The sequence below is a fragment of the Podarcis bocagei genome, assembly GCF_964188305.1.
Source record: "Podarcis bocagei genome assembly, chromosome: 17".
In the NCBI taxonomy this organism is placed as follows: Eukaryota; Metazoa; Chordata; class Lepidosauria; order Squamata; family Lacertidae; genus Podarcis; species Podarcis bocagei.
The window spans coordinates 35,847,481-35,870,901 of NC_138143.1; the positions used below are offsets into that span (position 1 = coordinate 35,847,481).

The 23,421-nt window shown below is 47.8% G+C and overlaps 2 protein-coding genes and 1 long non-coding RNA gene across 8 annotated transcripts in view; 1 reads left to right on the forward strand and 2 right to left on the reverse strand.

Annotated features, from left to right (window-relative positions):
- Nucleotides 1-2,233, forward strand: part of TMOD1 (tropomodulin 1) — a 39,642-nt gene extending 37,409 nt beyond the window's left edge. For all 6 annotated transcript variants that reach the window (XM_081176827.1, XM_081176826.1, XM_081176822.1 and 3 more), the window contains one exon: nt 1,379-2,233. In XM_081176827.1, the coding sequence (XP_081032953.1) occupies nt 1,379-1,381 (3 nt within the window). In that variant the 3' untranslated portion in view covers nt 1,382-2,233. The remainder of the gene's footprint in view (nt 1-1,378) is intronic.
- On the reverse strand, nt 2,095-22,299 carry TSTD2 (thiosulfate sulfurtransferase like domain containing 2). The gene is made up of 10 exons (XM_081176617.1): nt 22,172-22,299; nt 20,515-20,723; nt 19,116-19,447; nt 17,923-18,037; nt 14,840-14,965; nt 13,311-13,416; nt 11,549-11,667; nt 10,206-10,364; nt 7,320-7,458; nt 2,095-5,083 (listed from the first exon to the last, which is right to left on the reverse strand). Exons 2-10 carry the CDS (start codon nt 20,704-20,706, stop codon nt 4,854-4,856), a joined length of 1,518 nt encoding a protein of 505 aa, XP_081032743.1. The 5' UTR covers nt 20,707-20,723; nt 22,172-22,299; the 3' UTR covers nt 2,095-4,853.
- Nucleotides 2,095-23,421, reverse strand: part of LOC308577089 — a 135,589-nt gene continuing 114,262 nt past the window's right edge. Inside the window, exon 2 of the long non-coding RNA XR_014003428.1 lies at nt 2,095-2,620. This is a non-coding gene — a long non-coding RNA (uncharacterized lncRNA). The remainder of the gene's footprint in view (nt 2,621-23,421) is intronic.

The window sequence follows — 23,421 nt, forward strand, 5'->3', positions numbered from 1 at the left end:
CAAAGTGTGGATCTGCAGGGAGACTAGGCCAGCCAGTAAGGAAGCCTCTCGACACTGGTCGTTGGCCAGAGCAGATCACTTCACCCGCCAAAAAAGTTTCCAGGTCAGGCTTGTTCACCAGCCTAGGCAACAAGAGGGTTCTGTGGCTGTTCCTGAGAAAGGACTGCCTTCATTTTTGTCGTTTGTTCTGTATCATCTGACAGTCCCCAACTCGTCGTGTCACACAAAACTGCTAACAGGTATTTGCAGAGACCTGCTTTGACCCCTCTGCGATAGACGTGTGACTGGTTCTTCCTTCAGATGTCCCTCAACAATGGAAACGTGCAGATTTAGGCCTTAACGCAACAAAAGAAACTCCTGCTGTCCCATTACATTTTCAGACAACATATCTGTCTTCTGTGCCTTTTGCATTCCGTAATAGCACGTGGCTGAACTAGCAAGACTTCATCTCAAAGACTCCCAAGGCCTGTTCTGTGTTGGACCCGAGACCCCAGCCCCTGGTCCTTTCACAGAATAGAACAACTTTCCAGGGCTTCTCAGCTGGGAGGCAAAACAGTTGAGGCATATCCTCACCAAAGACTACGCTGCCATCTTCGCCACACTTAGCTGGGAACAACCGCCACCAAAGTTTATTATAGAGATTCCTTCTGAGTAAACATTTATGGCAGGCACATCCAACAGGTTGATCGTGATCTACCGTTCGATCACTGGATGTCTGTGGTAGATCACTGGCAGATCACTGGCTCCCCCCAAAGAAGTTCAACAGGGCTATCCTCCCTAAAAAACAGCTGAACAACTTTGACCTGAACCCGCCAAAATGGGGTTGTTTTTAACTCTGTGAGTAGATCGCAGTCTCTTGGGAGTTGGCCACTCCTGATTTATGGGATTGCACAGTGATGTGGCTTTGCGGTCATTCCTTGGAACTGTAATACAAGGGGCAGTGGTGGCGTATGGAATAGAATTCCTCAAATTAAGATTCCTAGGATTCTTGAGTGATGGAGAAAGGCAGTCTCGAGCCAATATAAATTTGTGGTGTAGAAAGGGCCTCGCATGGATGTCACTACGAAATGGCCGTCTTGGTTTAGATTGTTTCCAGAGGAGATTAGCTGGCTTATTACCACAAAACATTCTTGTGTGTGAAAAAAGTATTTGAGAATTTAGAACAGGCTTCCTCAACCTCGGCCCTCCAGCCTACAGCTCCCATGATCCCTAGCTAGCAGGACCAGTGGTCAGGGATGATGGGAATTGTAGTCTCAAAACATCTGGAGGGCCGAGGTTGAGGAAGCCTGATTTAGAGCATCTCTGGAAACGCCCTGCCCCCAAACCAGACAAGCACATAGCAGCTCTTTTACCTCAACTGTATTTCTTTTTTTTTCAGTGAGGAAGAGGCGGCTTGAGGACCTGAACGGGCCCATTTTTCCCAAGTGCCGGACCGGAGTGTAGCTCTTGGCTGTGCCGATGGCACTGGATTGCGAAGTCTCGTGCTCGTACTGGAGTGCAACGCTTTGGTGTGGAGCAAACAGTGCAGAGAATTTGTGGTGCCTGCTTTTTCTTTCTTCTTCATATGACATCCTTGCGCACTGAAGGTTTAAACGAAATAGTGATTGTAGGCAAAGACCCGTATTATCATTGTGTGGAGAATGACATCTTCTTGTTTGTTTGTTTGAGTAATCCCAGTTTGAGCCTGTTTACAGTAAGGTGCTAATTTTGGATTCTGACAAAATAACATCATAGCACAAAGATGGCTTCAGCTGATAGGCCCTAGCTTAATTTTGGTATGGAATTTTTGTGTGTGGTGTGATATGCATGAGTAGTTCACAACAACAAAAGGATGCAATGCTACTCTGCAAATGTAGCAGAAATGTTAAAAAAATACTTTTATTTTTATTTTGACAATCTCCAAGAATTAGAAAGAAGCTACTAGTTTGACAGCATTTCTATCAACCCAGTTTGCATTGCTATTTTTTTAAGGACTTGTGAATTGCAGTCGCCTAATATCCACAGCCCTGCATTGCAACCTAAGTTTATAAAGCATCTGTTAATAAGTCTCTACACCCCCACCCAACAGAAAGAATGTAAGGCCACTCTTCCCCCCCCCCCTTAAGCAATAGTCACAAGAAGACAGCTGCCGACTGGGGTGTCGGTTGTTTCTCTCTTGCTGAAGAATCCAAGACCTTAAAACAGTGAATTTGCACATGTTGTTCTCTTAAAAAACGTCTTCTAATGAGCACAAGGAAGTGTCTGGACTCTTTATTCCTCTGAATGGCTGCTTTGTTCATTTGTCACACTTCTGTTTCAAGAACTGCCCTCACTATTGTTGCCTTTGATCAAATGCATCTTCTGCCAAAGGAGAAGGTTGCTGCCTGCCTGGGTGCAAAATCTCCTTGGCGGTGTCACAATATGCCCCATCAAAGAATCCCCCCAAAATCAACAGGAAAGAGGGGCAGAGGTTGATGCTGCCCTTAAAAGCTCAGGGCACTATCAGGCCCTGAGGAGCAGAGATTGGCTCGGGGCCCTTTCAAACATGGCACAGCACCCTCTGTGGAACTTAATAAAATGAATGGCAGGTTCATTGCAGCACTGCCTGGTCCGTTGCAGCCAGCCTTGTAATGTTGCACTGCTTGTAAATTACCCCTTAATAAACCATTGCTCATAACAACCACCTCGGCTGAAAATAGATACTGAACCATTCCTGCTAGAAGAATCAAGAATCTGATTATTGCCTTGTTAGGCTCTTTAAACCCTGCATCACAAATCTCAATTATTTCCTCCTGCTTGCAGATCCAGGAGTCCAGAGGGGTCTGCCTCCTTTTGCAAGAAGGTGCTAATTGCAACTAGATCCACAGGCACTGTGCAGAAACGTATATTTGCAATATTCCCACCAGTTCTGTCTATACTTTGGGCAGTTGCCAGAGACGCATCTTGATTAAGCCTGCCCTTCCTGGAAGCCGCAGGACACCAAACTACGGGTCAGTTTTGCTGCATTTCCGAACAGCCTCCGCTTTTAAGCCAAGGTTGTGTGAATTTTGCTCCACCCGCAAATAAAAACTCCAAGAAAGGCCGATTTCTACAACCTGTGCATGTTATGCAAATATAATAACTTCTGTTCCCTTGCATAATTCTGCGTCTCCTAAGCTGTATCCACACAGGAGTTTATCTTATTTCCTTAGCTGTTAATTTCCACATTATGTTTGAGCTTTTACATGAAGTAAAAGCCACTTCTAGAATGTAGCGGAATACAGTTGCACCTTGGAAGTCGAACGGAATCCGTTCTGGAAGTCCGTTCAACTTCCAAAACGTTTGAAAACCAAAGCGTGGCTTCTTATTGGCTGCAGGAAGCTCACTTCCTGAACAGTCACTTCCGTATTTCGATCGTTCGGGAGCCAAAACGTTCGAGAACTAGGCTGTTGGACTTCCAAGTAATGACTGTATAGTGGAAGTTCCATGCTCATTTCCATGTAAATTGCTTACTGAGAAAAAAATCTGTTTGTAACCCATTAACCCAGAGCGAAGTGGTGGGATTTGGGGGAGTATGTCAAATTGCTTCACAGAGGTTTTGCCCCCCCCCCCTGTTTTGGAACCTGCTAACCACCTTTACTCATCTATATGTGCATTTTAAGGAACTTTTAAGTCCCCTTTCTGAGTCCTCTTGCAAACCTGTGGTCTCTGATGTCATTTACTATCTAAAACAGTGATGGCCAAACTTGGCCCTCCAGCTGTTTTGGGACTACAGTTCCCATTATCCCTGGCCACTGGTCCTGTGAGCTAGGGATGATGGGAGTTGGAGTTGCAAAACAGCTGGAGGGCCAAGTTTGGCCATCACTGATCATCAAGGATCTGGAAACCAGGCCTTCCAAGGAACTGTTGGAGGGAGTTGGGTATGTTTAGCCAGGATAAGAGGAGACTTGAGAGATGTACAATAGCCATATTCAAATAACTAAAGGGCTGTCACAGGGTGGATGCAGCAAGCTTTTTTTCTCCTGCACTGGAGGGCAGTACTTGAACCAATGACTTCAAGTTAAAAGAAAGGAGTTTCCAACTAAACAGGAAAAGGTTTCTGATAGTGAGAGCCGTTCGAAATGGGAGAGAGTCCCTCAGAAGGCGGTGGACTCTCATTTCTTGGAAGTTTCTAAGAAGAGGATGGGCGGCCATCTTGTCATGGATGCTTTAGTTGAGATTCTTGCATTGTAGGGGGTTGAACTAGATGGCCCTTAAGATCCCTTCAAACTCTACAATTCTGATTATTTTGATTCTTCAGGTGCCCATGCAGTGGTGGGGATTCCACAAAAACTGGGAACCAGTGCAGTTTCCTACCCAAAATTCACCTTTTGGGAGGGAAGACTGGGAAACTTGCAGGCTGATCACAGCCTATACCTACAAGCGCATCACTCACTGCATGTATAGGTGGCCCACATTTGCTGGAAGCCAGAGCACATTGTAGCCTCCCAATGCACATACACATGAGAGTCTACCTGTCGGTGGTGTGCTTTTCCTTTAATGGAAATCCTCTTTACACCTCACTGTGCCTTGTCGCTCTGTCGTCTTGCCCTGGTTCAGAGAAGCAGAGCAGTGATGCTTTCTGTCAGCGCTCTGCGTCCCGCCTGAAGGGAAGGGGCGATCATCTCACACAAGGAAACGGTTGTGTAGCACCACGGGAGTTCTGTTGTGTGTACATGCTTGCACCATTAATTTAGTTCGGAGAGTTGCGATAGCGTTGCCGTGAAGCCCTGATTAACTGCCTGAAACCGGAGGTCAGCAAAGCTGCCGAATGGAGCTGCTTGCCTCAAATCCCCTGAAAAGAGAGCTGGGATTTGGGCACCCCAAGCGGATGTCCAAGGAGGTGGGATCCTTGGTTAGATGCGCTCCACCGGCACCTGCCGCCGTGTGCCGGTGCACTCACACTCCTCCTTGAAGGAGAGTCCGGAAGGAGCTGAAGCTAGCGCCAGGCCTTTCTTCTGGCAGAGGGGGCAGCAGGCTGTGAACCCTTTCAGCTGGCACTGCGGGCATGCCAGGACAAGCTGGCGGCAGGGCTGGGTGGAGCAAAGTCGATACTGGTCCCAGAGCATCCCGCAGTAACGGCAGGCTGGAGGAAGAGAGGGAAGAGGGGGTTAAATCTCCGGCCAATAGCCGCTATTTGTGGTTGCCGCTGACCCCACCCTCCCCAAGTCCTCTGGCAGACCCTTCAGATCAGGCTTCCTCAACCTCGGCCTACAATGCTTTTGGCCTACAACTCCCATGATCCCTAGCTAGCAGGACCAGTGGTCAGGGATGATGGGAATTGTAGTCTCAAAAACATCTGGAGGGCCGAGGTTAAGGAAGCCTGCTCCAGATGAATTTTCTATTCTGCATTCATTGTAACTTCTGCTGAAGACACATTCAATCAATGCTTTTTCCCCTTAAAAATGTTTAGGGATACTCTCGCTTCCGCCTGAGACTCAGGAAACACCGTGACAGGAAATGAGGCTGCCATTGGGGAGAGCAACGGAACTGATGATTCATAAAAAAATAGTTTCTTCTCCCATTCAATTCACAAAATGTTTAGGGGTATGCGTAGCCCTGCGTCCCCCCAGGAAAAAGAGCACTGCGTTCAAGCCACAAAAGCTGCCCCAATGCAAGAAGGAAAGGCACTCCTTAATCCCCCCCCCCGCTCTATTCTGCAGCAGAAATTGACTCAAGGCTGCCATCCTAATCCCACTTAAACCATTAAATTTATGGTTAGGCTTGCCTAATTTCGCAGAGAAGCAAAATCTTGAGCAGCCATTGGCTGAGGTGCTCAGATCCAAGATGGAGTCCTAAGCGCATCTGGCCCAAGGAGGATGAATGGCAGGTGGTTTGAGTCTTTATTGACAAAGCACAAGCATACAGTAGGTCCTAAGGTGCACCAAACATGCACAATACACTTCTGGTGTTTAGCAAGCTGGTTCCCCTCTCTGGACCTGTGCTCCGAGCAATGGGTGGCCACGCCTACCCCCCAAAAATTAAGTCCTCTTGTCCGCCGGCACAGCACAAGTAACTTGCGACTTCTCCTCCATGGAAGGTGTTACTGCGCCTGCTTTTTCAAGCCCCCTCCTGGTCCTGGGGGGCAGCAGCAGAGGGGAGGATTCTGCCAGCCCCCTCACTTCAGGCACCATCACTCCCTCAGCTCCTGGTGTGTCCTGTCCTCCCTCCACCGTTTCTGACTGTTCAGACCCCCTCCCCATCCTCCAGCTCTGGCTCCTGCCTTGCAGGGGGCACAGAACCCCATAAATCACTGTCCCCTTCCCCTAGATCAGCCTCTGGCCCCGCTACCCCTTCCACCCCTCCTCAGAGCCCTGCCAGTCCCTGACAGATAGGCAAAAGGGAAGACGGGAGGTGAGGTGGGGATCCAGGGGAATGAGGCAGGGGATCTAAGAAAGGAGCAAGACAGGGATTATTATTATTATTATTATTATTATTATTATTATTATTATTATTATTATTATTATTATTTATTTCCCCAGCCACTCTGGGTGGCTTAAAGCATATATATAAACATAATAAAACATCAAACATTAAAAAACAATACAGTAGTACCTCGGGTTAAGAACTTAATTCGTTCTGGAGGTCCGTTCTTAACCTGAAACTGTTCTTAACCTGAGGTACCACTTTAGCTAATGGGGGCCTCCCGCTGCTGCGCGATTTCTGTTCTCATCCTGAAGCAAAGTTCTTAACCTGAGGTACTATTTCTAGTTTAGCAGAGTCTGTAACCTGAAGCGTCTGTAACCTGAAGTGACTGTAAGCCGAGGTACCACTGTATCTTATACAGACTATAAATAAACCAATAAATCAGTTAATAATAATAATAATAATAGTAATAATAATTTTCAGTTATACCCGAATGAAAATAACCCCAACCCCAACTACTGTGCCCAGTTATCTGCTTCCCTCTGCGGCATGTGCAGAAACGACCTTCGTGACCATTGTAACCTCTATTGGTCTCATCTGCTCAATCTGCCAGAGCCTGTCTTCACATATAGGACAAGTCCCTAACTCACCAAGAGTTTGAGACCGATTGACAACCTTCGCCAGGTTTAGGCGCCCAGTCAAAGCCATTTCCAGAGTGTGGACGCTGTTGCATTCTGATAGCTTCCAGGAGCCACAGATAAGAGCTGAGTGCTGGGTGGGAACCAAAGGAGGACAAACTACCCCAGAAGGAGCATGGCGTGTCCCCCACCAGAGCTACTGCCCCTCCCCTAAAACCCCATACACTCCCATCCCTGGACTAAAGTTTACAAATAAGCCTAGGAAAGGGAAAAGGGTCGAATGTCAGAAAAGCCCCTCGGGAAAGGCGGCTCACCTACCTGAAATCACATCGCCGTTGGAGGAGATGCTATAACGTTCATCAAAGACAAAGAGCTTCCCTCGGTAGAACCCATCTGGGAATTCTTCCAGGTACTTGTGGATGCCACCCTTGAGGTGGTACACTCCTTTGCACACGCCCTGTTTCAGAACAGCCCCAAACCACCAAGAGTTACTATTAATTTCTGACACAGAGGCAAAGACTTCTCTCCAGTCTGCAGTTGGCTTGGTTATTGTTACCTGCACTACCTGCTTATTTTCTGAAGTGGGAGGGAACATCCTTGTACTGAATGTCCTGGCCCTCCCTGTAGGTAAGGTAAAGGACCCCTGGACGGTTAAGTCTAGCCAAAGGTGACTATGGGGTTGCGGCCCTCATCTCGCTTTCAGTCCAAGGGAGCTGGTGTTTGTCCATAGACAGCATTCCGGGGCATGTAGCCAGCATGACTAAATCGCTGCTGGCAGAACGAAACACAATGACAGAAACCAGAACGCAGGGAAACACCGTTTACCTTTCCGCCGCAGTGGTACATATTTATCTACTTGCACTGGCGTACTTTCGAACTGCTAGGTTGGCAGGAGCTGGGACTGAGCAACGGGAGCTCACCCTGTCGTGGGGATTAGAACCGCCGACCTTCCGATCGGCAAGCCCAAGAAGTTCAGTGGTTTAGACCGCAGAGCCAGCCTCACCTTACCTTGTGCTCCACGTAAGCCCTCTTCACATGTTGCTCGGTGCTGAGTATATAATAAGCAAAGTGCCCCTGCTGCGTCTGCTCCCACCATTGCTGCTGTTGCATTCACAACTTGTGCATGGGGTAAAAGGTAAAGGTAAAGGGACCCCTGACCATTAGGTGCAGTTGTGACCGACTCTGGGGTTGCGGTGCTCATGTACTGGCTGAGGGAGCCAGCGTACAGCTTCCGGGTCATATGGCCAGCATGACTAAGCCGCTTCTGGCGAACCAGAGCAGTGCACGGAAACGCCGTTTACCTTCCCGCCGGAGCGGTACCTATTTATCTACTTGTACTTTGACGTGCTTTCAAACTGCTAGGTTGGCAGCAGCAGGGACCGAGCAACAGGAGCTCACCCCGTCACGGGGATTCGAACCGCCGACCTTCTGATTGGCAAGTCCTAGGCTCTGTGGTTTAACCCACAGCGCCACCCGCGTCCCTGTGCATGGGGAGTCTGCTCTATACATGCATAAGAAGATGCCCTGCACGACTCAGAATGCTGATCACATAGGGAGCAGGGCTGCAACATAGGAAACTGAGGGAAACATGACCCATGTTCCTGAGGGAGGAACCAGGACGTTGCCAGCCAAAACACAGAAGCTCTGCTCCTTGACTGAAAAAGCTTTTTACGGGCACCCCCTGCCCATTTAGAAATGCATTTCCACTAAACATGAAGACGAGAAACCAGCTTTGCATTTATTTAAAACAAAAGCCAAGCGAGATGGGATTCTGTGCCAGGTAACTGTGAAATGACAGGAGACAATTTGCTTCGGTTATCACGGCAGGGCCTCAAGTGTAATATCTGTTGCCTCTAAGCTCAGTGAACTGCCTTGAAAGGACAAGCGTTAATCTCCGAACCTTAAAGGACCTTGTCTCTAGGGGGAGGTTTGCTAAAACACAGACAGCACAGGAAATAACAGGATGGCTTCTCCTGTCTGCTAATGGCTTGAGCCACTCCTGGTGGCACTTGAAAGAGCTTTGTTTCTATAAGGAAAGAAATTAAATGTTTTGAAGAGATGTTGCAGCAGATTCTTTGCCTCCTCTAAGTTATACAGTGGTACCACAGGTTAAGAACTTAATTTGTTCTGGAGGTCTGTTCATAGCTGTCAACTTACAGATTTGAAAATAAGGGACCAGCAGCTTCGAAAATAAGGGATCAGCAGCCAAAATAAGGGATTTTCCAGGCACATGTATGTTCAACTTCTGAACCCTTCCAAGCCAAAGGCAGAAAGCCCAGTCAGCAGCCAAACGAAGCCTCATCAATAAGGGACAGCAGCGGGACATGGGGCTGGGATAAGGGACTGTCCTGCCAAATAAGGGACGCTTGACAGCTATGGGTCTGTTCTTATCCTGAAACTGTTTTTAACCTGAAGCACCACTTTAGCTAATGGGGCCTCCTGCTGCTGCTCTGCCGGAGCACAATTTCTGTTCTCATCCCGAAGCAAAGTTCTTAACCCGAGGTAATATTTCTAGGTTAGTGGAGTTTGTAACTTGAAGCGTATGGAACCTGAAACGTATGGAACCCGAGGTACCACTGTATTGGCTCATCAGCTAAGGGTGCTGCTACAGATGAGATAGCTCTAATCAGAGCATTTAGAGTAGATGAACTTTATGCCCTTTCCATTCCTTCTTAATAATTATTTCAAGTGCTGAATGCAAGTTTACCCGGTGCTGTCATCATTCTGCTGTCATCATTTTTTCTTCTTAAATTTGTGGACCTATATTTATTTACATTAGGTCCACAAATTTAAGAAGAGAAAATACTTAATTGGCTTAGGATTTTATTTATGTTAAGTGAGAATTAATATGTTTGATTTCATAAAGTGAAGATTTAAGGATGTTAATGTTTAAGTTAAATTTTATAAGAATTGTGACTTGGGAAACAGTTAAAAGGATATGCAATGAAATTCAACCAAGGGGAAGCGAGGAAGTACCTTAACAAAGTTAATAAGTGTAATTTTCAATAAGGCTATGATTTATGTTTGTCTGTCTTATGTGTTTGTTTGTTTATAAAATTGTGAAAATCAATAAAAAGTCAAATTAATAAATTTGTGGACCTATGTGTCAAACCAGCAAAGCTATGAACATTTGACTGCTCCAGACGTGCTCTGCAACACACAAATTCTCTCGACCGAGTGCTTTCCCCTGAGGCAGCTGCTCACCTTGGACCTGAGGTAGGCTGAGCCCCGCTCACAACGGATTCCTCCCGTGCAATACATCAGGATCCTCTTTCCCCTGAAAAGATCCAGGTTCTCATCCACATAGGTGGGGAAGTAGCTGAATTTCCTGATGTCCGGAGCCAAAGAGCCTTGGAAATGTCCCTGGGGGCCACAAGAAAGGCATGCCGCTTAACTTGAGTGTTTTGCAAAGTGGGGCCACTGAAACGCTTCTGGAGAGTGGGACGTCTCATGTGGGGTTTCTGCATCAGTGTCCTATTGCTATTGAGAATGAAGAGGCACTTCCAGACTGCCACTATTTCCGGGGTGGGGATTCAATCACGTACTGGCAAATTCAGGCTACGCAGTTGGGAAGGATTGCACAAGAAACCTGCTTCCCCCCAAGATCGGAATGTTTGCGGCAAGGAAAGTGACAGGGAAATGCAATGGGAAGTGTGGGATAGCGCTTGCATTGACGCCACACCATCGAACCACCCTACAAAGCAAGCATGAAGAATGCTCAATAAACAGGTCATCTGAAAGTGCCACAGGCAGGCTAAGGTAAAGGGACCCCTGACCATTAGGTCCAGTTGTGGCCGACTCTGGGGTTGCGGCGCTCATCTTGCTTTATTGGTCAAGGGAGCCGGCGTACAGCTTCCGGGTCATGTGGCCAGCATGACCAAGCCGCTTCTGGCAAACCAGAGCAGCGCACGGAAACGCCATTTACCTTCCCGCCAGAGTGGTACCTATTTATCCACTTGCACTTTGACGTGCTTTCGAACTGCTAGGTTGGCAGGAGCAGGGACCGAGCAACGGGAGCTCACCCCATCGTGGGGATTCGAACCGCTGACCTTTTGATCGGCAAGTCCTAGGCTCTGTGGTTTAACCCACAGCACCACCCGCGTCCCACAGGCAGGCTATAAATATTATAAATGAAATCATTTTTAAAACATGGCAGAAAGCAGATGGAATAGAAAGGAGGAGGTGTTGTCCTTTTGGCAACTACTGATGATGACCTTCCTCTTTCAACAAATCTTTAAGCTGAAATCCTTCCCCAGGCTGCATCTGTTTGGGAATTGTTTTTAATATGCTTTTCTACTGTTTTATCACATGTTATTTGCTGCCCTGGGTGCAGTGGCGTAGCGTGGGTTGTCAGCACCCGGGGCAAGGCAAGTAATTTGCGCCCCCTAACCCCCAGATGTTGCGCCCGGTGCGGCCGGCCCCCCCTGCACCCCCCACGCTACGCCACTGCCTGGGTGGGATATAAATTAAAGAAAGACGAAATCTGCTTCCTTCAGACTTTCGAATCCCCGAGGAAGAAAATAAAAGCCAACTCAAAAGCCACCTACTATTTTACTTTCATAGAAGTTCCTGCAGTCCAGCAAAATGGTGTCTGCCTGCCCTTTGTTACCCTGAGAGAGATATTTCTCCACTTCTAGATGAAACTCCTTCGGAGTCAGACGGATCCCTACAAGCAATTGAAAATAGCTTACAAAGGTTCTAAAGGTATAAAAAACAAACTTGAATTCAGACTCAAACAGCATTCCTCTCTGCCCTTTGTGTGTGGGTAACCCTGCGTCAAAACAGGAAACCCCTTCCGATGAGACAGCTTTCGGTATAACATTAAAGCAGTGGCGTAGCGTGGGTTGTCAGCACCCGGGGCAAGGCAAGTAATTTGCGCCCCCTAACCCGTGGATTTGCGCCCCCTAACCCTAACCCCCAGATGTTGTGCCCGGTGCAGCCCGCCCCCCCTGCACCCCCCACGCTACGCCACTGCATTAAAGTGTTTCAAATCCATACAGCAGCAACAATTTGGGTGCGTGAACTGGGACTGCCTGAAGTCTCCCTTTGCAATAGCAATTGGGTGAAGAGGTCCTGAAAACCAGGTTCTTCAAGGGCAGAGCAAGGGGAAGCAAACAGAGACTGTGGCATCAATTCAGCGGCCAGTTCCTTTTACAGTGTTCAGCCAATGCAGCTTGTCGATTAAGGCAAATGGGGCTCTGATCTACCAACCTGAGCCAGCCCCCTACCTCCCTTCTAGTTTTTACAACTGGTCTGGGGCAGAGCTCTGGGTGTCAGCTACTTCCACCTTAGTCTCAGGAGAACTCAGCAGGAAGGAGGAGAAAGGCAAAATTAGACTCAGTCGGCTCCGCCCATCCCTAGCTTTGGCTCCACCTTTCTTTTTTTCATTTTTTAATTTTTTTTAATTTTCAATGCAGAATCATAACAAAAATTGCAAACATTGAATCCAAAATAATGCTATACAAACAAAAATCCCCGGAACATATATAAAAAAAAAACAGAAAAGGAAAAGGGGAAAAAAACAAAACAAAGGAAACAAAACAAAACTAAACAAAAACGAAAAAGCACACATCTACAGAAAAAAACCATATCATTACGTACATAAACACAAATTGACTTCCTTCCTTTGTTCCGAGACCTCAAAAAATTTACTCTTACTGTATTGTTGTGTCTAATTAGATTACTTCCACCTTGGTACTTTTTATTTTTTTTACACCATTTTTCTTTTTCTTTAACCCTGTAAAGCATCATTCATTACATACCAATATACTAACTCCAGAACAATGTTTTTTCATATACTCTTTAGCACAACCCCATTGCTTTGGCTCCACCTTTCATTGATTTGGGCTCCCTGTCCTCTGCCCCACCAGCCCCCTGCCGTGTTTGGTGCCCCCTACCCATCAATTCCCAGTCCTTCTAAAGCCAAGAGATGTTGGCCTGGGCCCAGCATACCTGAAGGAGCTTCTCCACCCCCATCGTTCAGCCCAGACACTGAGGTCCAGCTCTGAGGGCCCTCTGGTGGTTCCCTCTTTGCAAGAAGTGAGGTTGCAGGGAACCAGTCAGAGAGCCTTCTTGGTAGTGGCGCCCACCCTGTGAAACGTCCTCCCATCAGATGTCAAAGAAATAAAACAACTACCTGACTTTCAGAAGACATCTGAAGGCAACCCAGATTAGGGAAGTTTTTAATGTTTGAATTTTTTATTGTGTTTTTAATATTCTGTTGGGAGCCGCCCAGAGCAGCTGGGGGAACTCAGCCAGATGGGCGGGGTATAAATAATAAACTATTATTATATCCATTATTCTCCACACCTGTTTCTTTGTAAGAGACTTTCTGCGGGTTGATTCCCATGGGCACAATTTCTTCAAAGACGCCAACCCGAAGGTCTGTGAAACAGTGGGCTCCTCCTGCGCTGGTCTGAGGAACAGGGAGAAAACCAACAAGAAACAGGTACCAATAGATCTACGCTGCAAGCAGGTCAAGTGGAGACGTTGTTGGACTCCAACTCTCATCAGCCCCAGCCAATGTGCTCCATGGTCAGGGATGATGGGAGTTGTAGTCTAGCAGCACCTGAAGTTCCCCATCCCTATGTTTCTCTATCAGCCCCTGGAGCTGAAGGCTATTGCCAGACTGTTGCTATAAGGCGGTTTATGTACTTGCTGAAGAGGGAAATGAGGTGATGAGGCTTGTCAACCTGGGACGGTAGAATCATCGTTCTGCCCGGACACTGAGGTCCAGCGCCCAGGGTCTTCTGGTGGTTCCCTCATTGCGAGAAGCAAAGCTACAGGGAACCAGGCAGAGGGCCTTCTCAGTAGTGGCACCCGCCCTGTGGAACGCCCTCCCATCAGATGTCAAAAAGATAAACAACTACAGTGGTACCTCTGGATACGAACGGGATCCATTCCGGAGCCCCGTTCGCATCCAGAAGCAAACATATCTAGCGACGGCACGTCCGCGCACGCGCGTGTTGTTTTTCGCAGCTTCTGCGCATGACGTCCTTTTGAGCGTCTGCGCATGTGCAAGCGGCGAAACCCGGAAGTAATGCACTCCCGTTACTTCCAGGTTGCCGCGGAGCGCAACTCGAATGTGCTCAACCCGAAGCACATTCAGCCCGAGGTATGACTGTACCTGACATTCAGAAGACATTCAGGGAAGTTTTTAATGTGTGATATTTTAATGTATTTTTAATCTTTGTTGGAAGCTGCCCAGAGTGGCTGGGGAAACCCAGCCAGATGGGTGAGGTGCAAATTATTGTTGTTGTTGTTGTTATATCCAGGAGAAGGAAAACTCTCCTAAACCTCTACTGGCCTTGCAGCATATTTTTGGGAAAAGAAAAGGCTCAGTAAATCTGGAGTGGAGCCTTGTACGTCTCCTTCCAGCGACTCCTGTAGCCAAGCTGGGGCCAAACATCTTGCCCTGCTTTCCTTCGGACCCCATCAGGCAGGCGGAGAGGAGGGTCTTGCCATCTGGGCAGCTTGAGGCCTCCATATACACTGCCCAGGCTTGCGCCCCAGAGAGGTCACTTTGGTGCCGCTAACACAGCAGTTTGACTTCACCCCCGGAGGCACACTCCATTGTCTCTCAAGACAGATAGATGCCAGCAACTACTATTTTGCAGATACGTTTCCGTCGTTCAGCAGCACATTTAGGTTTGCCCATTTAAAGTGGATTTGACAGTCTCACGCTGTAAATCCATTCTTTTGGAGCTCTGGCTCTGCCTATGACTGGATTCTCTGCCTTCCACCCTAGAAGTGGGGAGGAAAGGGCACTTCAAGAAATGCGCGCTATAGGACCAGGAATGGGCGCTTCCGCATCATGCCAACCAGATCAGGTCTCTCACCTTGAAATCCTCCCTTGTCAAAATGCCTTTAAAGAGGGGATGAGACAACATCGCCTCCATGTAAAGGCTAGTAGCCATCTTGCTCCCACCAACGGTTCCGTTGATTCCTTCAGAAGCTATTCGCACCTGGAAACCAACCAAGAAGGAAAGGACAGGAGGCGAGATGTGAAACTCAGGCCTACCCAGAAGTAAAGTGCAACTGATTGGCTTACATCCAAGAAAGAATGCATTGGATTTTGGCCTTCCAGACCAAACGACACATTGCACACAGCTGCATGTAATTAATCCAAGGAAAAAGCTATCACAGGTTGTATAACGCCTTTGGTGGACTTACTCTCCAAAGGATTGGATTTCAGGAAAATTAGTTCCTCATTGGAACTAATGTGATTTATTTATGATTGAATCTATAGCCCACAATCCCTCCAAGGATCTCAAGGTGGCATGCATGGTTCCTCACTCCCCATTTTATCCTCACAACAACACTGTGAGGTAGGTTAGGCTAAGAGACCAGTCAGCTTTGTGGCTGAGTGGGGATTTGAACCCTAGGTCCTACCCGGTCCTAGTCCCCTAAGAGGTTTAAAGACTCTCTCAAGGCAAATCTTTTAAAAATGTAGTATAAACACCGACAACTGGGAAACACTGGCCTGCTACGAGTGCTCCAGCTGGAGAACAGCTTTTACCAAAGGTGTCATGGGCTTTGAAGACGCTCGAACTCAGGACGCAAGGGAGAAACGTGCTAAGAGGAAGGCACGCTTGGCAAACCCTCGCCGTGATCAGCTCCCACCCGGAAACCTATGTCCCCACTGTGGAAGGACGTGTGGATCCAGAATTGGCCTCCACAGTCACTTACGAACTCCCTGCTAAGACCGTGTTTATGGAAGACAATCTTACTCGGCGATGAGTGATTGCCAAAGAAGAAGAAGGAAGTCTGACAAGCTATGCACATTCAAAGCACATTATTTCCCCTTGAAGAATTATGGGCATTACAGTTTCCCCCTCAAAGAGATACAATTCCCAGCAACCCTTAACAAACTACGGTGCCCAGAATTCATTGATGGGCAAGGGAAGGAACTTCCACTGTGCTTTAAAGGTACAGTGTGCTCAAAGCCTGACGCTATACTAGGGCTGGGCGATATCTGGTTTTCAGTGTTGAGACATATCACCAGCTAAATGCCGCGATGCACCAATACATCACGATGTCTGAAATAAGGATGGAACTCTGTAGAAGGGAAGAGGGACTCGGGTGGCGCTGTGGGTTAAACCACAAAGCCTAGGACTTGCCGATCAGAAGGTCGGCGGTTCAAATCCCTGCGACGGGGTGAGCTCCCGTTGCTCGGTCCCAGCTCCTGCCAACCTAGCAGTTCAAAAGCACAAAGTCAAAGTGCAAGTAGATAAATAGGTACTGCTCCGAAGGTAAACGGCATTTCCGTGTGCTGCTCTGGTTCGCCAGAAGCGGCTTACTCATGCTGGCCACATACCCGGAAGCTGTATGCCGGCTCCCTCGGCCAGTAAAGCGAGATGAGCGCCGCAACCCCAGAGTCGGTCACGACTGGACCTAATGGTCAGGGGTCCCTTTACCTTTTTATGTAGAAGGGAACAGCAGGACTGGGCGATATCTGGGTTTCAACTTTGTGATGTATCACCCGCGAAACATCACAATATACTGGTGTATCACAATGTCTGAAATCAGGATGGAGCTATGTAGAGGCATTAGCTGGCTTCGCAGTATGATTTTCGCATTGCAAATGCATCATGATTTGCACCCAGGCCTACACTAGGTAAACAGTAAAGGCAAAGGACCTCTGGATGGTTACACCCAGTCAAAGGCGACTATGGGGTTGTGGCCCTCATCTCACTTACAGGCCGAGGGAGCCGACGTTTGTCTACAGACAGCTTTCCGGGTCAGGTGGCCAGCATGACTAAACCGCTTCTGGTGCAATGGAACACTGTGACGGAAACCAGAGTGCACAGAAACGCCGTTTACCTTCCCGCCACAGTGGCACCTATTTATCTACTTGCACTGGCGTGCTTTCGAACTGCTAGTTTGGCAGGAGCTGGGACAGAGAAATGGGAGCTCAGTCACGGGGATTCGAACCGCTGACCTTCTGATCAGCAAGCCCAAGAGGCTCAGTGGTTTAGACCACAGCGCCACCCACGTCCCATGCTGTAACTGACTGCACCTTACTGATTGACTGCACCACAGCTCACACATGACAAAGCAGAAGGCACCAACATTTTCTTTTCACAGCTTTGGTTTTCTTAAGCACCATCCACTCCAGTTTTCGCCAACCTGTTGCCCACCAGTTGCTTTGGACTACAACTCCCATCAGCTCCGTTTAGCATAGCCGATGGAAATGGTAGTCCAGAGCCTCTGGAAAGCACCAGGATGGCAAAGGCTGATCTACTCCCATATGCAGCCCTTATAGAAGAGTTTGAAGAAGAAGAGTTTGGATTTGATATCCCGCTTTATCGCTACCCTAAGGAGTCTCAAAGTGGCTAACATTCTCCTTTCCCTTCCTCCCCCACAACAAACATTCTGTGAGGTGAGTGTGGCTGAGAGACTTCAAAGAAGTGTGACTGGCCCAAGGTCACCCAGCAGCTGCATGTGGAGGAGCGGGGAATCGAACCCGATTCACCAGATTATGAGTCTACCGCTCTTAACCACTACACCACACTGGCTCTCAAACCGCTTCTGGAACACTGTGACGGAAGCCAGAGTGCATGGAAACTCTGTTTACCTTCTTGCCACAGTGATACCTATTTATGTACTTGCACTGGCGTGATATGAATCGCTAGGTTGGCAGGAGCAGAGACCGAGCAACGGGAGCTCATCCTGTCGCGGGGATTCAAACCGCCGACCTTCTGATCGGTAAGCCCAAGAGGCTCAGTGGTTTAGACCACAGCGCCACCTGCGTCCCATATCAGCCCTGCACTATACCACAGTGGCTCTTGTAAGGTGTCTGAACAGATAGGAGATTCCTGATATGGGAAGCGCCCCTAGCCTGCCAGGTCTGCTGGTGGGGATAGCTCTGGACAGCCAATCTGCTGCAACTCTTCGCCGTGTAGTGCGCTGAATTACTTACCTTGCCCGTGAGATGCAGGTGTTGGCACAAAGCCCTCTGCCAGTCACAGAGTCCCTGGGGATCTGCTACCTCGCAGTAACAATAGTACAGCAAAACTTGGCCAGGCTCACCGTCACTGTCAACAAAGGGGGAGCAGGGAGAGGCTTACGTAAGAAAAACTATGTCTTCCGCAATGGCCATATAACACCTGAAAAGTTATTATCCAAGTATATAGACCGCTTTGCAGCACAAAGACATGGAAACTGTGCAGGGTCAGTAGTAAGGCTTGGGGGAGAAAACTGGCTTCGTTTGCACTTCCCAAAACAAAGGGCCAGACTCCTGCTAGTGGGATGGGGCTTTCTCCCATCTCCTCCCCACTGCGTGCCCCCCCCACGCCTCCCCCAAATCCATGTTAGAGGGTCAGGAGAACCCATGGAACAGTACGCAGGGGGAGGAAGGGAGATCAGTCTCCCTGGAAGCAGAAATGCTTGCACTGACATAACAACTGTGTCAGCTCAACGTTAAATTCCGTCCAATACATGACCCAACATGCAGCTGTCCTTTGACTTTTGTATTTCACTGAATTTTCCTGTGTATTTCGCCAACCAAAAACGAGGGAAACCGCTCACATATATTAGTGAAAACAGCATACAAAAATGGATTGCTTGCAGAAGTGTCCATAGAATCATAGAATTGTAGAGCTGGAAGGGACCCTGCGAGTCGTCTAGATGTCTTCAGACATCTGAAGGCAGCCCTGCTTAGGGAAGCTTTTAATGTTTGATGTATTTTAATATTTTGTTGGGAGCCACCCAGAGTGGCTGGGGAAGCTCAGTCAGATGGGCAGGGTATAAATAATAAATTATTATTATTATTATTAGTGCAACCCTTGCTATCCAGGAATCTCAGCTCGATCATACAGAGGGCATCTATTTTTAGGCAAAATTTCACAGTATATTAGTATAAATGCACACTAACAATGCTGACAAATTTTGGGGAGTGGCTGGGGCAACCCAGCCAGGTAGACGGGGTATAAATAATAATATGATTATTATCGGGGTGACCTTATTTTTAAAAAACTGCAAACTGATGTAGAAAGTTGGAGATCTGAATTTAAGATGTAGGGGAGAGGATAAACTGGAATTTGCTGAACTGTGCATTCCCAGGTGCTGTTTGTGCCTGTTAAAAAACAAAAACAAAACAAAACAACCTCTTACCTTGTCATTTCATTGATATCGATATGGCTTGTGTCTGGAAGCTTCTGGAACATCTCTTGGCTTCTGTACAGGGGCCTGCTATTCCTGGATGTTTCATCTGCTGACGAAACTGGGCTACTTGTGACACTGACACCGCGTGCCATCTGTTTCAGGATCATGGAGGTCTGCTGCCCCACAGCGCCCGAATGCTGCGCCGCTACATGCCTGTGAATGCCAGTCAGGTCTTTGAAAGTTTCTTGGCAGCATCTCCAGGAAATCGCCCTTTGGCAAGCAGACATCGGGCAGCAAGTGTCAGCTACCACTTCCTTGGCTTTGACGAAGAGAGCAAAGGCCTGCGAAAACGACAAAGGGAGAATTTTGGGCACAGACCACCTTTCCACTGGAGAAGGCAAAGACTGTGGTCATACTATGCACATTCGAACCACATCCCCCCCCCCCCCGCTCAAAGAGCACTGACTCTCTGAACACGCTGACACCCTACTTTTATCCTCCTCCTAGGTCTCTAACGCTCTACAGAACAGATTTGATACGGGGAAAGTTGGGGAGGTTTAAATAATAATAGTAATTTATTATTCATACTCCGCCCATCTGGCTGGGTTTCCCCAGCTACACTGGGCAGCTCTCAACAGAATATTAAAAACACAATAAAACATCAAACATTAAAAACTGCCCTAAAAAGGGCTGCCTTCAGATGTCTTCTAAAAGTCAGATAGTTGTTTTATTTCTTTGACATCTGATGGGAGGGCGTTTCACAGGGTGGGCGCCACCACCAAGAAGGCTCTCTGACTGGTTCCCTGCAACCTCACTTCTTGCAAAGAGGGAACCACCAGAAGGCCCTCAGAGCTGGACCTCAGCGCCCGGGCAGAACGATGGGGGTGGAGACGCTCCTTCAGGTATACTGGGCTGAAGCCATTTAGGGCTTTAAAGGTCAGCACCAACACTTGGAATTGTGATCGGAAACGTCCTGGGAGCCAATGTAGGTCTTTCAGAACCAGTGTTATATTGTTTCGGCGGCCAGTCGCCAGTCTAGCTGCCGCATTCTGGATTAATTGCAGTTTCTGAGGCACCTTCAAAGGTAGCCCCACATAGAGCACATTGCAGTAGTCCAAGCGAGAGATAACCAGAGCATGCCCCACTCTGGCAAGACAGTCCGCGGGCAGGTAGGGTCTCAGCCTGCGTACCAGATGGAGCTGGCAGACAGCTGCCCTGGACACAGAATTCACCTGCACCTCCATGGACAGCTGTGAGTCCAGAATGACTCCCAGGCTGCGCACCTGGTCCTTCAGGGGCACAGTTACCCTATTCAGGACCAATACCAAGAAGCTGCCATCTGCACAACAATTTTCATATCACTAGACGGTTGCGTACATTCTAACTGTGTGAACCAGACACCAAATACCTTTTTCTTTGCGGACGCATACTTCTTTCGGGCCCTGGCATCTAATTCGGCTTTCAGGTGGCCCTCGGGTGGGGAAGGACCGTGATCTTTCAGCTCCAGGTCTGCAAATGTTAAAATGCAAAATTCCGCGGTACTGTCTCCATCAGGTAGCGACAAAGAAGAGGTCATTGCTACGTCACAGCAGCTGGGCATAAGTTCTTCTCTGGGACCTAAGAGAGATCATTCCAAAAGAGGAATATATAGTTAAACCACAGAGCCTAGGACTTGCTGATCAGAAGGTCGGCAGTTCGAATCCCCGCGACAGGGTGAGCTCCCGTTGCTCGGTCCCTGCTCCTGCCAACCTAGCAGTTCGAAAGCATGTAAAAGTGCAAGTAGATAAATAGGTACCACTCTGGAGGGAAGGTAAACGGCGTTTCCGTGCGCTGCTCTGGTTTGCCAGAAGCGGCTTAGTCATGCTGGCCACATGACTCTGAAGCTGTACGCTGGCACCCTCAGCCAATAAAGCGAGATGGGTGCCGCAACCCCAGAGTCGGCCACAACTGGACCTAATGGTCAGGGGTCCCTTTACCTTTACTATATATATATATATATATATATATATATATATATATATATATATAAGCAGAGGTGGAGCACAATATATGAAAATGTGGAAAGCAAAGAGCAGAGGCAGGCATGATGTTTTAGGGCAGTGGGTCTATGTCTGAAAGCATCCTCATTGTGATCAGTCCAAATCATTCCTTCCCAGGCTAATGTCTGAAATAGCCTCCTTGTTCACCATGGAAGCAACATGTGGCACTTAAAAAAATAAAATAAAAAGGTAGAAAAAGTCCACCTGAAACGTGGGGGAAGGTGGCAAGACTGATAACTTCACCTTGCAGCTGAGGAATATGCCGCGATCTCTCAGAATATGCCATGATCTCTCTTTCTTATTAAGCTCTGTCTTCACCTGTGGACAGTGTGATTCTGAATGACGGTGGAGGTACAAAATAGCTATTGTGGCAAGCAGACTTTGATAGCTATACTGTATTTGCCATGGATTTCTCTGTTTTTTTAAAACTATCCAAATTGCTGGCCATCCCTGCCTCTTGTTGGGATCCAGTTCCACAGTTAGTGCTGTGTGAAGCAGCTTGCCCATCTCTCAAGGGGTGGGTGGGCGTCTGTGGCAGGACACTATCCCCCAGAATCCCACCCTCCCCACGCTTGCAATAAGCACGTAAGAGTACCAGACTGCTTTACAGGGTTGTTGTAAAGGTGCCGCACGATCGAAGTGCTTTAAAGCATCATTCCGTAAGCGAAAAAGACCCATGTTTACGGCAAGCAAGCTGGAGAGGTTGTTGGCTGCCAGAATTTGCCCCCAAAAAGTTCGGCTGCTTCCAAAAGTTGTGCTTCGCTCTTTCCACAGTCGTGTGAATGAGAGGAAGCAAAAGTGAGTAGTTCAAAGAAATCATCTGTGCTGTTTCTTGGCTAAATAGGCTTTGCCCCCTCTCCAGACTGCTGCAACTCATTGACCCGGTGTCCCACAGAATTCAATGGGAGCGATCATGAGCCAAGGCAGCACCACTCCTTTCCAGATTTTCTTTCTGCCTTGTTCTGTTTGCTGCATCCCAGCGCTCCTCTCCCTTCTCCCTGCTATTGCTCCATCGCCCCTTTTTACCTTGCAAAGCTCCCTGTGTCCCCAGGAGATCTCTGATCCAGCTGTTCTCTGAAGCGGCTCCTTCCCCTCCCGAGCAGGCAGCTGAATTTGCTGACTCTCTCTGCTAAGGGAAAGCATGTCTTTTCCCCTCCCACCCGGCTCCTCCCTGGGAAAGCTGCACTTGAGGGACTCCTTGCAATTCACAGCCTTTTGCAACAAAGGTCCGTATAGTTAAAGCTACGGTTTTCCCAGTAGTGACGTATGGAAGTGAGAGCTGGACCACAAAGAAGGCTGATCGCCGAAGAATTGATGCTTTTGAATTATGGTGCTGGAGAGTCCCATGGACTGCAAGAAGAGCAAACCTATCCATTCTGAAGGAAATCAGCCCTGAGTGCTCACTGGAAAGACAGATTTTTTGGAGCTAGCCGACCTAACTGGAAGAGTCCGCGACCAGGAGGAGGAGTATCAGGAAGATTAGATCAAATTTAATAATGACTTAGTTACCATAAATATGTTAAGTTAAACTAACTGAAAACAGCTTGCAGATACTTAATTGGCTTAGGATTTTGTTTAAGTTAAGTGATGAATTAATATGTTTAATTTCATAATGTGAAGATCTAAGGATGTTAATGTTTAAGTTAAATTACTTTAAGTACTGTTATTTGGAAAACCGTTAGAAAGACACGCAATGAAATCCAACCAAGGGGAAGCGAGGAAGTCACTTAACAATGTTAGTAAGTGTAATTTTTAATAAGGTTATGATTTATGTTTGTTTGTTTTATGTGTTTGTTTGTCTATAATGTTGTGAAAACCAATAAAAACTTTTTTGGGGGAAACAAACTGCGGGATGCAGTGGAAGACAGGAGTGCCTGGTGTGCTCTGGTCCATGGGGTCACGAAGAGTCGGACACGACTAAACGACTCAACAACAACTGTGGGGCTTGGTAAGCAAATTGCACCCTCTAAAACACACAATGTCTTTCAAGACCTATCTGCGAATAAGCCCTACAGAAATCAGTGGGGAGTCCTTCTGAGTAAGGAAATCAGCCCTGAGTGCTCACTGGAAGGACAGATCGTGAAGCTGATTCTGCAATACTTTGGCCACCTCATGAGAAGAGAAGACTCCCTGGAAAAGACCCTGATGTTGGGAAAGATGGAGGGCACAAGGAGAAGGGGACGACAGAGGACGAGATGGTTGGACAGTGTTCTCGAAGCTACCAGCATTAGTTTGACCAAACTGCGGGAGGCAGTGGAAGACAGGAGTGCCTGGTG

Bases quoted from the DNA above. Each gene is read 5' to 3' on its own strand.
- TSTD2 (XM_081176617.1), bottom strand. From the start codon at position 20,706: ATGCCCAGCTGCTGTGACGTAGCAATGACCTCTTCTTTGTCGCTACCT. The intron at 18,038-19,115 runs GTAAGAGGTTGT...CTTTGTTGACAG, and splicing joins GATATCAATGAAATGACAAG to TGACGGTGAGCCTGGCCAAG. The intron at 7,459-10,205 runs GTGAGCAGCTGC...GTTCTGAAACAG, and splicing joins CAGCCTACCTCAGGTCCAAG to GGCGTGTGCAAAGGAGTGTA.